We start from the raw sequence: 20,179 nt of genomic DNA on the forward strand, positions 1-20,179 counted from the left end.
GGGATTGTGGGGCCCAGGGAAGGAGGAGGAGGCACTTTCTCTGCTCTTGAGGGGCACTTAGCATTGCAGAAAGGTAGTGTATGGAACATCTGGAGAACAGCATGAAGTGCAAACATCCCTGAGCATGAGCATCATTTGGCAGTGTTGGAATTGGAGATGATTAAATTGGCAGTGATGTCAGATGATTTTCTGCCCAAGCTGAGTTGACACATTTTGGTAGTCCTTTGAGGGCAAAAAGGAAAAGAGGGAGATCGGCAAGGTAGGGAGAACACTGGCCTTGAAGTCGAGGGCTCCAGCACAATTTCATTGTGTGACCATGGCATGTCACTTCCTCATTCTGGGCTCTGATGCCCTTCTATGTAACATGATGAGGCTGCCCTTGCAGATGATCTTCCAGCTTTAAAATTCTGCTAACTCTTTTCTCCATTACCAGGTCACATGACCTCTTCGAGGACAGAGCTCCTCTACGACTGGGTACATAATAGGAGCTTAATAAATACGTGTTGATGAGCTCAGTGGTTTCCAAACACCACTGTACGTGGGAATCACCGTAGTGATTTAAAGGTCTAGAAAAAAAAAAATGATACCTGGATCCTCCCCAGACATTCTGATTTAATTGGTATGGGGCATGGCTGGGGCCTCAGGGCATTCCAATGTGCAACAGAGTTTGGGGACCAGTAGATTACAGAGAATCTACTGTAGATGTTGGGAGTTAATTGCTTTTCTCCATTTGGATGAAATTTTGTACTTCTGAACAACTTAATGTAATTCTGGAGTCAGTCTGATTTCTTTAGAGAATAGTGTTTGAGGAGTCCTAGAGAGCTTCTAAGCTTTTTCCACCCTTGTCTCAGGCATTGGCTGGGCCAGAGTTTATAGACTTATGCAAGGAATGACACGATGGAGGCCCCATCTTATTTAAAGGAACCCTGAAAACACTTTGTACCAGTCCAGGGAACTCAGCTTAAGTGTTGGGAACAGGTTGGAAATCTACTCAGTAAATATTCCATGACTTCCCAAAGTCTGAGGAATGCAGGATGCTGAGGGGAACCCAACTCCCACCTTCCCACCTGGGAACAAGGTTTTAAGCCCAAGCAGTCAAGAATGAGAGGAATGAGGGAACAAGCTGCTTTGGAATGGAGCCTGGGTTTAGCATGAAGCCTCTTCCGCTGGGACCCATATTTCAGCCTGGTGAACTGTGACCCCAGGGCGGCCTGCCCTCCCCACCACGCTGCTCTACAGGCCACAGCTGACACCCTGGTGTGAAAGGCAGTCAGGTGTGCGGTGGAAATTTACTGAGCACCAGTCTCTTCCACACTCCGGATAATCCCCATGTAACAACAACAAGCTGGTTAAACAAAAAGAAAGTCACTCTCCCCATTGTTTTAAAGAGAAGGAGCAAAATGGTGTTGATTCTTCAAAACTCAGATCTGGATGGGTGGAAGAAAAGGAGCCTGTTGTCAGAGCGGCGGTGTGGTGGAGAGCTCAGAGGGTGAGCTTGGACCTCAGGGTACATGGATTTGGGTCCTACCAGTTTCCTACTGTTGATTTTGAAGATGAACAAAAGGCGCCCCTTCTTTGTGGCCCTCTCCACTTTGGTCTCCTCAACACCACACTGGATAGCCTCACAGTGCAGGGAGGGTGGGGGGCCTCGGTGGGCCTTTCTCTCTGGCAGTGCCACATGCCCCTGAAGCTGTCACTTGGAGCATGCCTCATGGCTAGGGCTCAGGCTCAGCCGGACTGGGTCCCTGAGGCAGTGAGCCTAATTGCCAGATGACTGATCGCTGATGAGTCTATCAAAGGAAGAGTTTTGTCTCTGCTCCCAGCTGTTTTCCATCTGAGAGGATGGGCTTTCCCTTGAACGCACAGCTCTGTCTTTTCGCTTTCTTGGATTTAGGCCCTAAGCCTGTCTCCAATCCCACTCCAGCCCCAGCCCCAGACAAAGCTTTGAAAAAGACAAAAACTTGATGAAGGTTTTGCATTGTTGGAGGCAGCATTTGCCGCTAGGGGCAGGGGAGCCTTTTTTGGTAGGTTCAGGTTCAGAGTGTGGCTGTCCCTGGAGGGCCTGTGATGTCCTCCCCCCCAGGGCGGTGGCCCTGGAACTGAGCCCCCAGGAGCAGGGCCACGCGGAGGTTTAAGCACATCTAGACAACAGGGGCGGTAAGGGCTTGGGAGTCTGATCTCACAAACAATACTTGAGGCACTAGCTGCAGTTTGACCTTGGGCAACTAAGCCTCTCTGCGTCTTAGTCTTCTCATCTGTGAAATGGGGATAATGATGGTACTTATAGTATTGGGTTATTATGAGGGTGGCTTGCAACAGTCTCTGAGACGTAACAAACTTGCTTTAGTGTTAGCTGTTAGTTCTATGTTCATTAACAGGGCCAAAATTTTACAATTCTATATATTTAATCCTATGTTAGATTTTTATTATACCTCCTTATCTCTGATGCCTAGAGATCAGTAGAATCAATGAATATGTACATTTGTGATAATAGGTTATAAAGCAGGGCTTCTCAACTTTGGCATTATTGACATTTTGGACTGGATAATTCTTTGTTATGGGGAAGGGGCTGTCCTATGCATTGTAGAAGCTTAGCAGCATCCGTGGCCTGTACCCACTAGATGCCAGTAGCACCCTTTCCCCCACAGTCTGACAATTAAAAAATGTCTGCAGTCGTTTGCCCTCCCCAGGAAGGAAAATCACCCTTGCTTGGGAACCACTGATATGGAAAGTACATGAAAATTCACCATCTTCGATTGATGATATCTTTAAAATCCTAAGTTTAAATATTTATTTTAGTGCTTTGCCCCTTCATTTAACTATTCATCTTATCTAATATTTTTCCCTCAATCCCATCATTCTGTACTGTCAGCTTAACACTTGTTTGTACAGTTATTAGTCTGTTTCCTTGTGTGGAGTGTAGGCTTCACGAAGGCAGGGATGTGGTCTTATTCCCTGCGTATTCCCAGTGTCTGAGAAAGTGCCCAGCACACATTGGGTCTTCAGTAAAGGTTTTTTGAAGGAACATATGGAGGTGGCAGTGACCCTTTCCCATCCTCTGCTAGGACCCATAATCTGGTGGAGATGCATCTAGGGAAGCTGAGAGCCTGGGTAATCCACAAGCTGGTTACTGAGAAGGTCTGCAGTGGAATCAGGGGGTCCCAACTCATCTGCCCTTGGATAACTTACCAAGGGCATCTCAATCTCTGTCCAGGTGATGTTGGGCACTGAAGATGGAGGTTCCACCAGTGTTGTGGGGAAGAAGAGGTTGTAGTGGCCTGTGGCTGCCAGGTACAGAGTCAGAGCAAGGTTGAAGGGCAGCGTGAAGATCGGGAGGTCCCACTTGCTGAAGATGGAATTCAAGGCACTGGAAAGAACTGGACTGAAGATGGAAGAGAAAAAGAGTTAATCACTGTGATCACCCTTAGGTCTACACCATCTCATCAGCTCTGGCCACTGTGCCATCCATTGTCTCCTCTCCTTGGCACAACCATTCCTGGCTCCCTTGAGACTCTAGTGGTCCATTGATGTGGGATTGAGAATAAGGTGTTTAAGGCTACAGCTTTGAGAAACAGATTTTAAAAGTATTATAACTTGTTTTGAATAGAAAACTTTATAAAATAATTTAAGCATTTCCTTGTTTCTTAAATCAAGAAAACGAAACAAAATGTAATCCTTATAAAATATCATGTATTGCCTTTGGATCATCAAGATGTACAATAGCTATTGTCCTGGGCTGTGATAACACTTTAGAAATCTGACCTTCTAGGAGGAGGCTGGCACATAGGTATTGTGTGGGCTTGGATTCAGCTAAATTTGAGCTACTCTGGGAACTGCCACATGAAAATGGAACCTTCCGTTGTTTGTGTCCTCTCTCTTCTTGCCCTCTTCCTGGAAAGAGCATGGATTTTGGAGATGGATGCAGCTAGGTGCAAGTCCTATGTCCTACACTTACAGGCTGAGTGAGCAACATTAGGTAATTAATCTCCCTTAGCTTCAGTTTCTTCTAGAAGGGACCTGCCACCCTAGAAACCTAACACCCTTCGTCTCCCACACTCAGTGAGCTGCAGGACAAAACATGAAATCACATGATCTGGTTGATTGGTCTACCCTTAATTAATGACCATGAATCTCAAACAGGCATTTAAGACTGCCTGAAAAGCCTACTACACATCCCCAGCAAATTAGGTCTCCAACTTGCTGAGACAACTATTTTACATTTTCTCCTTTCTCTTCAAATCTTTGCTGTCTGCTTCCCTTTAGTTTCAGCTAACCACCTTGCTTTACTTCATTAAGAAATGACAAGATGAGAAATGCTTTGTTTACCCAACCATAAGATCCACACTCTGACTGCTTGGTTCTCCAAAACTCTGCCTCTGCCTCTGCATCTGCCTTTTTCATACAATGGAAATGTCCCTGCACCTTTGTCAGGCCAATTCTTGTACTTCGGGATCCAATCTGTCTCAGAGATTTCACTCCTGCAATTCTCTCCTTCCTCTCCTGCAGCTTCGATCTCTCCTTTTCTCCAGATCATTCTCATAAGTATCCAACATGTTGCAGTACCTTCTACCTTTAAAAATCCTCCCCCTTTAAGATGAGGTCCCCTTCAGCTACTGCCCCATTTCTCTGCTCTCCTTCACAGCAAAACTTCTCAAAAGTATTGTCTATCCTTGCTATCCCCATCTTTCTGCTCCTGTTCTTTCCTAAACCTACTCTATCAGTGTGGGTCTGGTGTGTGTCCTCCCCACGCCATGGAAATGGCTCCTGTCCAGTTCACCAGTGACATCTGTCTTTTCAAATCCGTGGCCGTTCCCTGCCCCCTTCATTTGACAGTTGGACCCCTCCACTGGACTGAAACACTTTCTTTCTGGGCTACCATGACACTACACCTTCTTATTTCCTTCCTGCTTCCTCTACTGCTCCTTCTCAAGTCTCCTTTGGTGGTTCTTCCCATCTCTGCCAGACATCTAAATACTACAAGATCCTACAGCTCTGTCGTGGGTCTTCTCTTTTTTTTACCTTCTCTTCTTGAGTGATGTCCTTTAATCTCATGGACAAAATATCTTCCTTAAGCTTCTGCCTTCCAAATCTTGACATATCACTAATTTCCAGATTTGTATATCAAATCACCTTCTCAACATCTCTGCCTGGAAGTCTAAAGTTTAATCTGTCCAACAGAACTCTTGATCTGCATCCTGTCTTCCACTGCCGACCTGTTTTTTCTCGTAGTCTTTTCCATGAAGCCAGGCAATCAGGCAAATTGTAAGAGTGTACTGAATCTTCTTTCCTTTTCCCCCCTCATACTCCACAATCTCCTAGAAAGTTCTGTTGCCTCTACTTTCCTTAAAATATACCTCAAGTCCAACCACTTCTCACCACCCCAGTGGATATCACACTGGTCTAAACCACTCTCATCCCTCTGTGGGTTATTACAGCAGACCCCTAACTGTGCTTTCAGCATCCACTCTTGCTCCAGTTAAAATCTGCGCTCCACATTGCAAGCAGAGCGATTTGTTTAAATTTAAACCATATCCTATCACTCTTCTGCTTAAAACCCTTTAACTGCTCCTCAACACAATTGTAATAAAAATCAAAAAGACTTACTGGATCTGCAAGGCATACAGGGTCTGGCCCTCGTCTACTTCTGCCCTCACCCCTGCCACTGCTCCTTCATTCAGGGCTTCAGCCCACTGGTCTTGTTTTTTGAATACACTCCACTTCTCCAGTTGGGGTCTTTGCACGAGCTGCTGCTTCAGCCTGCAACATCCTTCACCCAGATCTTTGGATGGCAGGTGCCCTCTTATCATTTAGGTGACAGCTCGAATGTTGCCTCTGCAAAGTGTCCTTCTCTGATCACCCACATCTGGAACCAATCTCTGTCCCATTTTGCTTTCCTCAAAACAATGATCACTTCTTAAAATGAACTTTTTAATTAATTAATGAGTTTATTTCCATCTTTGCCAAGAAGAACATAAGCTCCAAGAATACGGAGACCCTCTCTTGTTCACAAGTATCCCCAGCATCAAGAATAGTCCCTGCACATGGCAGGCACTCAGCAAATGCTTGTTTGTTTGATAATCTGGAAAATGGCACCACTGATACCTACCTTATGGATGAGATTCCAAGGACTACATGAGTGGAGTAGTGAACTGCTGGAGTGGTAGCTCAGGCATCAGCTCAGTGAGATTCTCTATGGTTTTTTGTCTTTTAAACTGGGAAGTGGGGGTGGGGGCACTGTAGACAAACTGCCAGCTGGTGCAATGAGGCTGAGGCTGTGCCGAGGGGCTTAATCTATGTAGTTATACACCAAATGTGTGCAAATGAAGACAAGTTCCCCCACTCCTCCTGCCTGGGATGTGGGGGACATTAAGGAAATCCCCACAGAACTGACTGCTGTAGCTTTTTGTCCCAATGGATTAAAAAAGACAGGAACCCTAAGAAGAAACATAAATAGCCCAGAATGCTTAATGTAGTAATTTATTTGCAAGCACTACTAAAAAGTAACGGAACAGTACTTAAACTAAATTAAACTAACTGTTTTTAGTAACTCCAGACTTTGAAACTGAAGAAAGACATTTACTTCTTAGAGATGTTAAAAATCACTCAGTGTGTCTGAGAGTTGTGGGGCACAGGGGTTGGGGGACACGGGTTCACCTCAGGACTCCTGCCACTGGGACACTCTACAGACCTGCCACGGGTTCAAGGCTCCCATGTGTGAAAGGCTAGCACACCCCTGCACTCAATGAACATCTGTTCCTAATATCTTGACTTCTTTATTCCTTTTCAAGATGAGGTGATTGCACAGCAAGATCTCAATGGATGCTTCTCACTGAAAGAGTCTGTGCTTTAAATGTAGACGTGCTGTTCCAAGAAAGCTCTCTGATTCGATTACAGGAGAGTTTTCTGCTTTTGGGTCTTGCTTAGGCCACAGGATAGCTGATTCCCATGAGCCTGGGTTTAATAGTGCAGACTCTGGGTTCTGAATGCTGGCATCAAACACTTTTACAGATATGACCTGGGGCAAGTTACTGAACCTCTGCAGGCCTTGGTCTTCCCTTCTGGAAACTGGGGACAATAATAACCCTACCTTGTTAAGCACTGTGCCTGGCATGGAGGAAATACTCAATAAATGTTAGCCTTTATTATGAGGCTTATCAATTAAGGAAGATTATCAGCACAATTAAAAAAAATGTGGTCCTTGGCTGCTTTAAAGGGGCCCTGTTATTCCAAATTTGAAAGTGATCCCCTGTGTTGCAATGGAACTCTTGGATTTTCATAGTGTCTTGTGAGACAGATCAGTCTGACTATAAAGACACTGGGACCCATGACAGTGCATGTCCCCACCCAGTGTAAGACACAAGCACCTCAGGGCCCTGTGGGTCTGTGGGCAGAGAGAATGAGGCAACTCACCAGGCCATGGCTGTGAAGGTCACAGGAAGCAGAAGCCACCAGTAATAGTCTAACTTCTGGGAGAACACGGCTATCAGCATTCCTACCAACATCCCATTGTACCCATGGAGTCCTGAGGCAATCGCGGACCTGGGGGTGACAGACAGTCACTCTACCTTTGAATTTGGTGGTGCTCATTGATCCCCTCCTTCCTGGTACTCACAGGAAATAGACAGCTTATTTGACAAATGCTGGGTAGTCATGAGGCTGGCAGCACCTTTCTAGATCACACACACACACATCTGATTACCCTTGATGATCTAGAATTAATTATACGCTTTTGCTTTCTCCATGTCTAACCTCTCCTTTGCTTCTCAGAGGAGTCTCAGACTGCTAGGTATAGATGGAAATCTAATAGAAATCTGAAGTTGTGTGTGTGTGTGTGTGTGTATAAGTGTGCATGTGTGAAAGAGACTGAGAGGAGGGGAGGAAGGGAGGAAGGAAGCGGAAGGAGGAGGCAGACAGAGAGTGTGTTCTGGCTGCATTATGTGCAGCCCTCTGTAATCGCTGCACTTTACCTCTCTCTCCCTCTGATGTCTGCCCAGCGTGGAAGAGCTGAGTCAGCTGTGGATGAGCAGCTGCCCCTCCCCTCAGTACAGCAGGGGGCCGCCCAGAGGCATGGTGGGATCCAAGCTTGAGTCTGTGGCCTCTTTCCGTTTCATCAGGGAAGCCTTTGTGCACCTAAACTTCTCTCCCTGCTCCTAATAAACCTTGCCCTTGGCCTTTCCAATAGCTCTGCTGGCTGTGGGGAGAGAGGAGTGAGATGAAGGAGGGACTGGGCAAGTCCAACTGCAAGGCCCCTGCCGGAGAATGAACTTTGTGTACTGTGGTCTATCCTCCTGCCCTTGACTGTACGTTGCATGGGCTGAAGCTTGTCCATTTGACATCAGTGTGACAAGGGTCAACAGCGTCTGGTGCATGGAAGGTGCTGGGTGAGGGGTTGTTGAATGAATGTGTGTGCATATTAAATATTATCACGTACTGACTGTTCTTGCAAGGTAGAGGCAACAGGATCATGGGTGCCCTGTGATGGAGGAAGGGAGCTCTGGCTAGAGGAGGGCTCCTGCCGAGGAGAGGCCATGACTTAGATCTGGAGTGTGGGGATGTTTCACCTCTGGAGTGACCAGGAGGTCAGCTCACCTGGATGAGGGAGAGTGGGAGGCGGGGAGAGGGTGGGAGAGACAGAGTCTCCATATGGTTTACAAGAAAAGCTGAGCACGGGGCACTTGTGAGAAGACGCTTGTACTGGGCTCAGGACAAGCTGGTCTTCAGCTGTTCCGGAGGCCAGGAAGGTATGGGGCAGCTTGAGACAGTCACGGGGCTGAGAGGGAACAGGGTCTGCGGGGAAGACCGCTGAGGTTCAGAATCTCCTCAGGACTAGAGTAACTACCTGAGGAGCAGAAACTCGTGTTTTGGGAAAATCATTATTTTTAAGTGGTTTGCATTTTCTGTATATTTTCTCATTGTGTTCGGTGTTAGAATTTAGTACCTTTTTGGTTTTAATAGAAGCTGCTTCAGGTGAACTGAGCAAAGACAGTCAGTCCATACTGGGGAGGCCCTGGAGCCCCAGTGGCTGGGTGTAACAGGGGTACAGGGTTCAAAATGAAGGAACCCAGGGGAGGTGAAATTAGGGGGACGTCTAAGGGCTGCTCCACGGCTGCCCCTTCCGTGGAGAGTCCCTTCTCAGGATTCTTCTCTTCCAAAACTTTGGTAGCTTCTGGGCTTGGCTCTCAAAAGGAAACTCATTACCTTACATCTCTGCCCTGACCAACAAAAATATAAAATTAGGTTCAACCTGATACCTAGAAAATCTTCATTAGGACCACCTTCCATTAGGACACTGAAGTATCAGTGTTGTTGACCTTGAGTTACTATCTGTAAAGTCCAGTCTTTGGGCTAGTAGGGGTAGGGATGGAGAATGAGGGAGTGCTGGAGGGGGAGTGGGAGTGGGGGAGTAGGAGGGGCAGAGGTTATGACTAAGATATGCAGCCGTGTCAGTGGTTTGTTGGCGACAGTGGTGAAGTCGGGGCTCCTTGGAAGAACGTGTGTGTATGAATGTTGTGTAGGGTGCCTAGAGTTTTGAGCCTGTGATGTAGAACATGGTACTGATCTATCAGGACTGAAGCTTGAATCTTTTCTGGGCACCGTGGTGGAATATGGAACATGTGAAATGGACTCCCTGTCCTGAACATGCTTAGAACCTAGCCAGGGAGAGAAGACTCAGAAAGCAATTAGAGAATCATCCAGTACAGTAGTGAGTATGTTCTGTGGTTGTTCAGAGAGAAAGGAGGCATCAGAGTGCACTGGGGCATTCCGGGGTGGCTCCCTGGAGGAGGAGGGATTTGAAGGAATGGTAGGATTAGACAGGCAGAAGCAAAAGTGCTGAGTGTGATGCTGAGTGGTAGGTGGGGTGGGGCCCATCAGAGAAGGCTTTGGAAGCCAAGCTGAGGGGTTGGGTTTTTATTTGATGCATATTTGTCTTGAATTCTTAATCAGGATGTTTGGAAGGATTAGGCAGGCATGCTGTGCATCTCCTTAGTAAAACTGAAGTCTGTGAAGCGACTATTTGAAGGGCTTGGCAAGTTTACTAGTAGATTATGGTCGGGCGGAAAATCAGAGAATCAGACTGTCAGCGTGGGAGGGAACTTGGCTCACTGAAGGTGAGGACAAGGGGGCCGAGGGGGGAAGGGCTTGCCTGAGGTCTCAAAGCTGAGGAGTCAGAGGGCTGGACAGAGTTCACCCCAGGTGAGTTTTAGCAAATAGCGATGAAGCAGTAAGACTAGAGTTGATCCTGTGAGGGGGACCAGTTCTATGCCAGCTGCCCATGAGACTGTAGGTAAGGGGAGCAAGGAGTGGGGAGCCCACTGGTTGAAACAGAGACACAAAATCCTGGCTAGAGCCCATTTTTCATCTCACCCACCAGACCTGCACCCGAAAGAATTCAGCTTCTCATCCATCTGACCTTGAATGGCCTCCCAGCTTGCTAGAATCAAAGTGGTCCACCAAGGCCTCCTTAGAGATGCATGAACAGCTTCTCATAGAGACAAGGTGACACACGGATTTACCTCAATGGGATCTGGGAAGGTCAGGGGGGCCTGGAGGAAGTGCAACGCTGGTTACAGCACAACCAACTCTAATTCTGCCTAGTGCTCTGGGCTCACCAAGGGGCCTCTGGCCGCACTGGCCACTCTATCCATGTACAAGGAGAGCACTGACCTTCAGCCTAGAAGATGTAGGTCATGGGTCTGAACTTGAGCCCTGCCACTCCCTGGCTGTGGCACCGTGGGTGAGCACCTTACCCCTCCCAGTCTCTTTTCTCTCCCTTGTAAAATGTAGACCCTATTATTTTCACTGTTTGCTTTGTGAAGTGGCAGTAAGAATTACGTGAAACAAGGCACAATGGTGCTTTCCAATCTTCTCATAATAACCCACAGTAAGGAGGGAATATATTTTATAGTATGCCCCAGTTCTCTCTCTCTTTCTCACATACACACACCCCTATATGAATGAAACAAAAATTTCACAAAATAATATTTACTTTTACTACACATGAATTACTCTAATCTGTTTTATTTTATTCTATTGTTTTAATTTTTTAAAATGCTGTTGGTAATTAATTCATGACCCACAAATGGGTTGCAACCTCCAAATTGAAAAACACTAAGAATATGGGCATTCCCAAACTTCTCTGAGCATCAAAAGCACCTGGGAGGATCTTGTTAAAAACACCTCCTCCCAGATCCGCTGAATGAGACTATCCCAGGGAGGGAGGGGTGCATGGGGCTGGGAAACTATATTTCTTAACCATCACCCCAGGTGATCAATTCTGGCCACCAGGAAAATTTTGGAACCATTGGAATAACACACAGCACAGTCTGAAGAAATGGTCCACTTCTATGAAACGCTAGTTGTCATTGTCACTGGACTGTGGGAGAGCTGGCCCCTCCCCCGGGCCTGCCTCCTTTCCTCCCAGAGCTCAGGTTTGTTCCCTTTCCTCCATGCGGCCTCCCACACTACCCTCCTCTCTCCCATATCTCGTGTTTCTAGCTCAAAGACGTCCCTCTGTAATCTTCCCAACAGTTAGTGATCTGCCCTCTCTGAACTCCCATTGTATATTGTCTTGTATCATTCTGAGACATTTTTTGCCTGTTAGTCTCATCTCCCTCGACTACATGGTAGGCTCCATGAGGGAAGAACAACTTAAGTGTTCCTCTACACCTGCCTCAGAAGGAGTGTTTCCAGAAGGCTCTACAGTCAAATGGAGCCTGGTGCTATCACTTGTTGTGAGCATAGAAGTAGTTTAATTCTCTAAGGACCTCCAGTGACCTATTCAAAGTCCGTACTCAGGAGTCTTTGGGCTGGTTCGTAGGATGAGGTTGGCTGATCACTCAAGTAAATGTCTCTCCACCTGTCTGCCCCAAGATCCCAAGACTCCTCATACAGAGGGACCCACCTGTCTTGGCTCAAGGTGAGGGCAGTTAAGGTCGAGACCACGGTCCCCAGACACCCAGCAATCGTCCACCAGGGATTCTGGATCAGGAGTCCAATGAAGATGATGAGCCCGCTGAGAGGGTTGTTGACCAACATCACCTGAGCAGTCCCCCTCAGGACCCAGTCTACAAACTGGAGGGCCAAGGACTTATCTGAAAGAGACAGGCAGAGCCATCAGCAGGATCCAGCCTGCGCTTCCCTGCTGGGCCAGTGGTTGGTGTGGCAACCAAGGCAAACAAGGATGCAGGAGCCAGCTCATTTCTCCTCATTCAGCCTGGCGCCCAGCCCAAATCTCTGAGTGGCCCAGCAATTAGTCCTCAGTGGGTGTTAGTTTTTGCCATACAGATTGAGACACCATGCCGAGACCAATTTAACGCCATTCCAGCCATTGGCTTGGTTGGCTAGGAAGCCCCAGGGGCATTCCAGGGGAAATTTATTAGTCCAAGGGAAGAGGTGAGGAGGGAAGGAAACTCTCTTTTTGTGTAGTGCTGTATGACTCAGTTGAGGGCTGGTATCTGAGAAGTAAAGAAAGCAGTCTGGAGAAAGGAAGCCGAGAAAGAAATGATTTTAGCCCAGCTGTGAAATAAGTCAGGACCGGGGGGGAAGCCATACATTCTGCCTCGTTCTCTGGTTTAGTTTCCAGGATAACCTATACAGGTGGGGGGCGAGTGGAGGTGGGCAGAGTAGGGGTGTTTGTTGGAGCATTTAGTTTAGGGAACACAAGAGAAAGAATTAGTTAAAAGGAAAGAACCCTGGAACACTGGGGAGTGCGATGCCAATATTTTCTTGGCAGATAATAAATGGCTGTGGAACAAGTGGAGGAATGACCATTCAGCTTATTTGGGAAATGGTTTATATGTTGCTAATGTGATTGTCCTATAGCTATGGCACGTGGAAGTGAAGAATTTGCAAACATCCCAAATCAGTGAAATTCATTTAATTCTGAAACTGGGAATTCCAGGTTAGCAGATTACATTATGCCCACTGGAGTCAACACAGAGCTGGAACACCCCAACTGGGAAAGCCCTCATCATGGGTGAGTGAGGCAGCAGCTTCCTCAGTCCAAGCCAGAGGGAGGGCCGTCTCCTTGGCTGGCCTGCTTCTTCTTCCCCAGGCATTTGCCTACCTTTCAGCCAGCTCCTGTACTCCTTCATCTCACCAGTGATGCAGCCCACTGCTTGGAAGAGGCTGATGCCCTCCTGGCCTGCAAAGCCCCGATCGGCTGCCTCTCTTTCTCTCCTTTTGTTCTTTTCATTGGATTTCTCAATTTTCACAATGTGGCTATCTTCACTGGATGGTCGGAGATTCTTTCAGGAGAGGTCATGACAAAATGTCAATTAATATAGCTTTTTGAGAGCAGAGGTATTTGGGGATAAGGAAGGTTATTAGGTTTTTTGATAAAGATAAAGGGTCATAAGACACATATCTATTGTCTAATGCTGTTCCGAGTACCCTACACAGGCCTGCTCTTCCCAGGACAACTCCACATTCTTCACAGAAGGGTTTCTTAGCCTTTTGTGTCACATATCCATTTTGGCAGCTTCGCAAGCCTGTGGACTTCTTTCCAGAGTAATCTTTGTAAGTGAATAAAGTAAATAAGATTACAAAGAAAACCAATTATATTGAAAAGTAGTTACCACAATATTTTAAAAAACTTTAATATACATATTGGCGTGTAGACCCAATAGCAATTATAATTTCAAAGTAGCAATAAGTGAATATGTAGGGCCTCCTCACCCCAACTCAGGACAACTCTATAGAGCCATCCCAGCTCCAGAACTCACCATCAGATCACCTAAGGCCTTTATTATGACTGCATCACAGCCCAACTTCTCCATCTGCCTAATCCTGCCACTTTTATTCCTCTACAAGTATTGACCCCAAGGGCATACACCAGTAAACTTCTTAAATGCAAATTTCCATCTCAAAGTCAACTTTTTAGGGGAACCCAATCTGTGATAATGACAAAAATCTCAGGTACTACTAATATGGCTGTTGTTCATTGTCTATATTTATAATTGAAGTAAATGCTAAAGTTCACTGGAGGTTAGTGAAATAAAGATAAATTATTTTCCCCATGTAAGTTCATACCCCCTTCATTTCTATCAATGGACACTTTAGTCAGGACTCCTTGCTTTAAAGCTGTCCTGTCCAATTAGTAGCCAATAGAACGTGTGGCTATTGAGCACTTGGAATGTGGCTAGAGAATTAATTAGTGAATTAATGAGTTAAGATGTGCTCTAAGTGGATATTGAGGACTTAGTATGAAAAGACAATGTAAAATAGCTCAATGATATTTTATATTGCTTACATATTGAAATTATAATATTATATATTTTATATGAATTAATCTAAATAAAACATATTATTAAAATTCATTTCACCTACTTCCTTTTACTTTTTTAAAACATTGTTAATAGAAAATTTTAACTCAGATATGTGGTTCACACTATATTTCTATTGCACACTGCTAGTCTACGGATTTCTCCAACCTCCTCCCTGCATCAAAACTTAAATGTTTTGAGGATGTCAGTGAAAATGATGGAGTAACGACCTCCCCAAATTTTCTCCTCTGTAAAAGCAATGAGAGCACTGGAAAAAATTGTGCCTGAGGTGGTAGACAACAGTTGGGGAAAACAATAGGCTAATAAAAAAGCTTAAAAGGAAAAACTGGGGAATGAGATATCCAAAGGGGGCTTTAAAAAGCTTGGACATATTCCCATGAATCTAGAAGACCTCATGCATGCACAGGGCTGGCATATGCCCAGGATGATGTGGATGCTCAAGAAAGACCTGAGAAGTCCCTAAGTGCTCACCTCTGGCTGAGTTTGAATCTTTATGCAAGCAGGAAGTAAAGACTAAGGTGGAGTTTGAAACTGCATGGTTGAGTGTAGAAGATATTCTCCACTATGCACACATATCTCCTTAACAAAGACTGAGAGGCTTATCAATTCCAGGCATCTAAGGAAATCTCTGTCTAATCATTAGCTCACCACCCAGCTAACTAAGCAGAGATTTCAGTGGCTACAAATGACAATCAATACAGAATTAGTTCTGAAAGGCCACTAAACAAACAAACAAGCAAGCAACAACAAAGCCTAGGGAGAAGGAAGAATCTTATTTCCAGAGTTGCCACATTATGTTATTTAAAACACCCAATTTTCAACAAATAATTATGAGATATGCAAAGAACATTATATAGAACAAGGGAAATAAAGAAGTCAATATAAACTGTCCTTGAGGAAGCCAAGACATTGGAGTTATTAGACAAAGGCTTTAAATCACCTTAAATATGATCAAGGACTAAAAGAAAACCATGTCTAAAGAACTAAAGGAAAGTATGAAAATAACATCTCACCAAATAGGGAATACAAATAGAGAAGAAGTTATAAAAAACAAACAAATAGAAATTCTGAAATTGAAAAGTACAATAATGGAAACAAGAAACTTGCTAGAGGGGATCAACAGAGGATTAGAACAGTCTGAAGAAAGAATCAGAAAACTTAAAGATAAGTCAATTGAGATTATCTAGTCTGAGGAACAGAAAGAGAACAAAATGATGAAAAAATGAACATAGCCTCATAGACCTATGGGACACCATCAAGTGTATCACCATATGCTTAATGGAAATTATATAAGGGCAGGAGAGAGAAAAGGGCAGAAAATATTTGAAAAATAATGGCTGAAAATTTCCAAAATTCAAAAGAGAGAATGAGGACAGTCTAAGGGACCTATGGAACAACATCAAGTGTACTAACATCCATATTATAGGTGTCCCAGAAGAAGAAGAGAGAGACAAAGGAATAGAAAACCTATTTGAAAAACTAATAGCTGAAAACTTTCTTAACCTAAGGAAGAAAACAGACTTCGATGTACAGGAAGCACAGAGAGCACCAAACAAGATAAACCCAAAGAGGCCCACACCAAGTCACATATAATTAAAATATCAAGAATTAAAGATAAAGAGAGAAAATCCTAAAAGCCACAAGAGAAAGGCAATAAGTTAGATACAAAGGAAACCCCATAAGGCTATCAGCTGACTTCTCAGCAGAACCTTACAGGCCAGAAGGGAGTGGCATGATATATTTAAATTGCTGATAGAAAAAAAACCTATAGCCAAGAATACTGTACCCGACAAGGTTAACATTCAGTGTGGAAGGAAAGGTAAAGAGCTTCCCAGACAAGCGAAAACTAAAGGAGATTATCACGAAGAAACCAGCCTCACAAGAAATTTTAAAAGGACTTATTTAAGTGGAAAAGAGAAGACTTCAAATAGGAATAAGAAAATTATATTAAGAAAAGCAATGAGATCACTGGTAAAGGCAAATATACAATAAAGGTAGCAGATCAACCATCTATGAAGCTAATATGAAGGTCAAAAGGTGAAAGTACTAAAATTATCTATTTCCATTATATGAGGGCAATAGATACAAATGCACAAAAAAGAGGTTAGATATGATATCAAAAACATAAAATGTGGGAGGAGAGGAGTAAAAGGGTAAGGCTTTTACCAAGAGGTCAAATTAAAGAGACCATCAATTTAATATAATATGCTTTATATGTAGGTTATTATATATGAACCTCACGGCAATCACAAACCAGAAACCTATAATAAATACACAAAAAATTAAGAGAAAGGAATCCAAAAGTAATACTAAAGAAAGCCATTAAACCACAAGGGAAGAGAGCAAGAGAAGAAGAAAAGAACAGAGAAGAACTACTAAAACACCCAGAAAAAAATAACAAAATGGCAATAAGTACATTCTTATCAGTAGCTACTTTAAATGTCAATGGATTAAATGCTCCAATCAAAAGACATAGGGTGGCCGATTGGATAAAAAAACAAGACTCCTATATATGCTGCATACGAGAGACACACTTCAAACCTAAAGACACTAACAAACTGAAAGTGAAAGGATGGAAAAAGATACTCCATGCAAACGACAAAGAAAAGAAAGCTGAGGTAACAATATTTATATCAGACAAAATAGACTGTAAAACAAAAACGGTAACAAGAGACAAAGAAGGGAACTACATAATGATGAAATGAACAATCCAACAAGAGGATATAACTCTTGTAAATATCTATGCACCCAACATAGGGGCACCTAAATGTATAAACCAATTATTAATAAACATAAAAGGACAAATTCACGGCAACACAATAATAGTAGGGAACGTTAACACTCCACTTACACCAGTGGATAGATCATCCAAACAGAAGATAAATAAAGAAACATTAGCCTTAAATGACACATTAGACCAGATAGACTTAGTAGATATATATAGAACAGTCCATCCAAAATCTGAAGAATACAGATTCTTTTCAAATACACATGGAACATTCTCCAGGACAGATCACATATTAGGTCACAAAACAAGTCTCAATTAATTTAAGAAGACTGAAATAATACCAAGCATCCTTTCTGACCACAATGGTATGAAACTAGAAATCAACTACAGAAAGAAAATCCGAGAAGCCACCAATATGTGGAGATTAAACAAGATGCTACTCCATAATGCTGTGTCAATGGAGAAGTCAAAGGAGAAATAAAAAAAAATACATGGAGACAAATGAAAATGAAAATATGACATGCCAAAATGTATGGGATACAGCAAAAGTGATTCTAAGAGGCAATGTTATAGCAGTACAGGCATGCCTAAACAAATAAGAAAAATCTCAAATAAGCAATCTAACAGTGCACCTAAAGGAATTGGAAAAAGAAGGACAAACAAAGCTGCAAATCAGTAGAAGGATGGAAATAATAAAAATCAGAGCAGAAATAAATGAAATAGAGACTATGAAAAAAATAGAAAAACATCAGTGAAACTAAGAGCTGGTTCTCTGAAAAGATAAACAAAATTGACAAACCTTTAGCTAGACTCACCAATATAACAAGAGAGAAGGCTCAAATAAATAAAATCAGAAATAAAGAGGAGAAATTACAATGGACACCCCAAAAGACAAAAGATTATAAGAGAATACTACAAAAAGCTATACACCAACAAACTGGATAATCTAGAAGAAAGGGATAAATTCTTAGAAACATACAACCTTCCAAAACTGAATCAAGAAGAAATAGAGAATTTGAATAGACCAATCACCTGTAAGGAAATTGAAACAGTAATCAAAAACCTCCTCCAAAATAGAAGTCCAGGACCAGATGGCTTCCCTGGTGAATTCTACCAAACATTCAAAGAAGACTTAATACCTATCCTTCTCAAACTCTTCTAAAAATTTGAAAAAGAGGGGAAGCTCCCTAACTCATTCTATGAAGCCAAAATTACCCTGATACCAAAACTAGACAAGGACAATACAAAAAAAGAAAATTACAGGTCAATATCACTGATGAACATAGATGCAAAAACCCTCAACAAAATATTAGAAAATAAAATACAATTCATTAAAAAGATCATCTACCATGATCAAGTGAGATTTATTCCAGGGATGCAGGGATGGTTCAACATCCGCAAATCAACCAACATGATACATCACATTAACAAAATGAAGAATAAAAATCACATGATCATCTCAAATAGACACAGAGAAAGCATTTGATAAGATACAGCATCCATTTATGACAAAAACTTTGAATAAAATGGGTGTAGGAGAAAAGTACCTCAACATAATAAAGACCATATATGACAAACCCTCAGCTAACATCATTCTCAATGGAGAAAAACTGAAAGATATCCCTCTAAGAACAGGAACCAACCAAGAATGCCCACTTTCACCACTCTTATTTAACATAGTATTGGAAGTCCTAGCCAGTGCAATTAGACCAGAAAAAGAAATAAAAAGGATCCAAATTGGAAAGGAAGAAGTGAAACTGTCACTATTTGCAGATGACATGATTTTATAAATAGGAAACCCCAAGGAATCCATCAAAAAACTTTTAGAAATAATAAATGAATATGGTAAAGTTGCATGATACAAAATCATCATACAAAAATCAGTCGCATTTCTATACACTAACAATGAAGTGATAGAAAGAGAAACTAAAAGTACAATTCTATTTACAATTGCAACAAAAAGAAGAAAATACCTAGGAATAAACTTAACCAAAGAGCTGAAAGACTTGTATACTGAAAACTATAAAACATTGTTGAAAGACATAGAAGACACAAAAAAATGGAAAGATATTCTGTGCTCTTGGAATGGAAGAATTAACATAGTTAAAATGTCCATATTTCTTAAAGCAATCTACAGATTCAATGTAATCCCTATAAATGTTGCAATGACATTTTTCACAGAAACAGAACAAAGAATCCTAAAATTTATATGGAACAATGCAAGACCCCAATAGCCAAAGGAATCCTGAGAAAAAAGAACAAAGCTGGAGGTTTCACACTTCCTGATTTCAAAATATACTACAAAGCTATAATCAAAACAGCATGGTACTGGCACAAAAATAGCCACACAGATCAGTGCAACAGAACTGAGGGCCCAGACATAAACTCACACATCTATGGACAGCTAACTTTTGACAAGGGAGCCAAGAACATACAATGGAGAAAAGAAAGTCTCTTCAATAAATAGTGTTGTGTAAACTGGACAATCGCATGCAAAAGAATGATAGTAGACCATTATCTTACACCATACACAAAAATAAACTCAAAATGGATTAAAGACTTGAATGTAAGACCTGAAACCATTAAACTTCCAGAAGAAAACATAGACAGCACAATCTTCAACATCAGTCTTAGCAGTATATTTTCAAATACCATGTCTATCTGGGTACGGGCAACAATAGAAAGAATAAGCAGATGCAACTACCTCAAACTAAAAAGCTGCACAGCAAAGGAAACCATCAACAAAATGAAAGGACAACCCACCAATTGGTAGAAGATATTTGCAAAGCATATATCTGATAAGGGGTTAATATCTAAAATATATAAAGAACTCATACATCTCAACAACAAAAAAACTAACATCTGAATTAAAAAATGAGCAAAAATTCTGAACAGACATTTCTTCAAAGAAGATATGCAGATGGCCAAAAGGCACATTTAAAGATGTTCAATAACACTAACTATCATGGAAAGGCAAATCAAAACTACAATGAGCTATCACCTCACAACTGTGAGAATGGCTATAATTAACAAGACAGGAAACAACAAGTGTTGGAAAGGATGTGGAGAAAAGGGAACTCTCATACACTGCTGGTGGGACTGCGAACTTTGGCAACCACTATGGAAAATAGTATGGAGGTTCCTCAAAAAATTAAGAATAGAACTA

At 42.7% G+C, this 20,179-nt stretch overlaps 1 protein-coding gene across 3 annotated transcripts in view; it reads right to left on the reverse strand.

The window, feature by feature from the left end:
* The window catches only part of SLC14A2 (solute carrier family 14 member 2), a 194,074-nt gene that overhangs the window by 36,795 nt on the left and 137,100 nt on the right, over nucleotides 1–20,179 (reverse strand). For all 3 annotated transcript variants that reach the window (XM_046671094.1, XM_046671095.1, XM_046671093.1), the window contains exons 3-6: nucleotides 13,067–13,247; nucleotides 11,903–12,092; nucleotides 7,411–7,539; nucleotides 3,190–3,382 (exon numbers count right to left, since the gene is read on the reverse strand). In XM_046671094.1, coding sequence (XP_046527050.1) covers nucleotides 3,190–3,382; nucleotides 7,411–7,539; nucleotides 11,903–12,092; nucleotides 13,067–13,247 — 693 coding nt within the window. The remainder of the gene's footprint in view (nucleotides 1–3,189; nucleotides 3,383–7,410; nucleotides 7,540–11,902; nucleotides 12,093–13,066; nucleotides 13,248–20,179) is intronic.

The sequence above is a fragment of the Equus quagga genome, chromosome 9 (assembly GCF_021613505.1).
Source record: "Equus quagga isolate Etosha38 chromosome 9, UCLA_HA_Equagga_1.0, whole genome shotgun sequence".
Classification (NCBI taxonomy): Eukaryota; Metazoa; Chordata; class Mammalia; order Perissodactyla; family Equidae; genus Equus; species Equus quagga.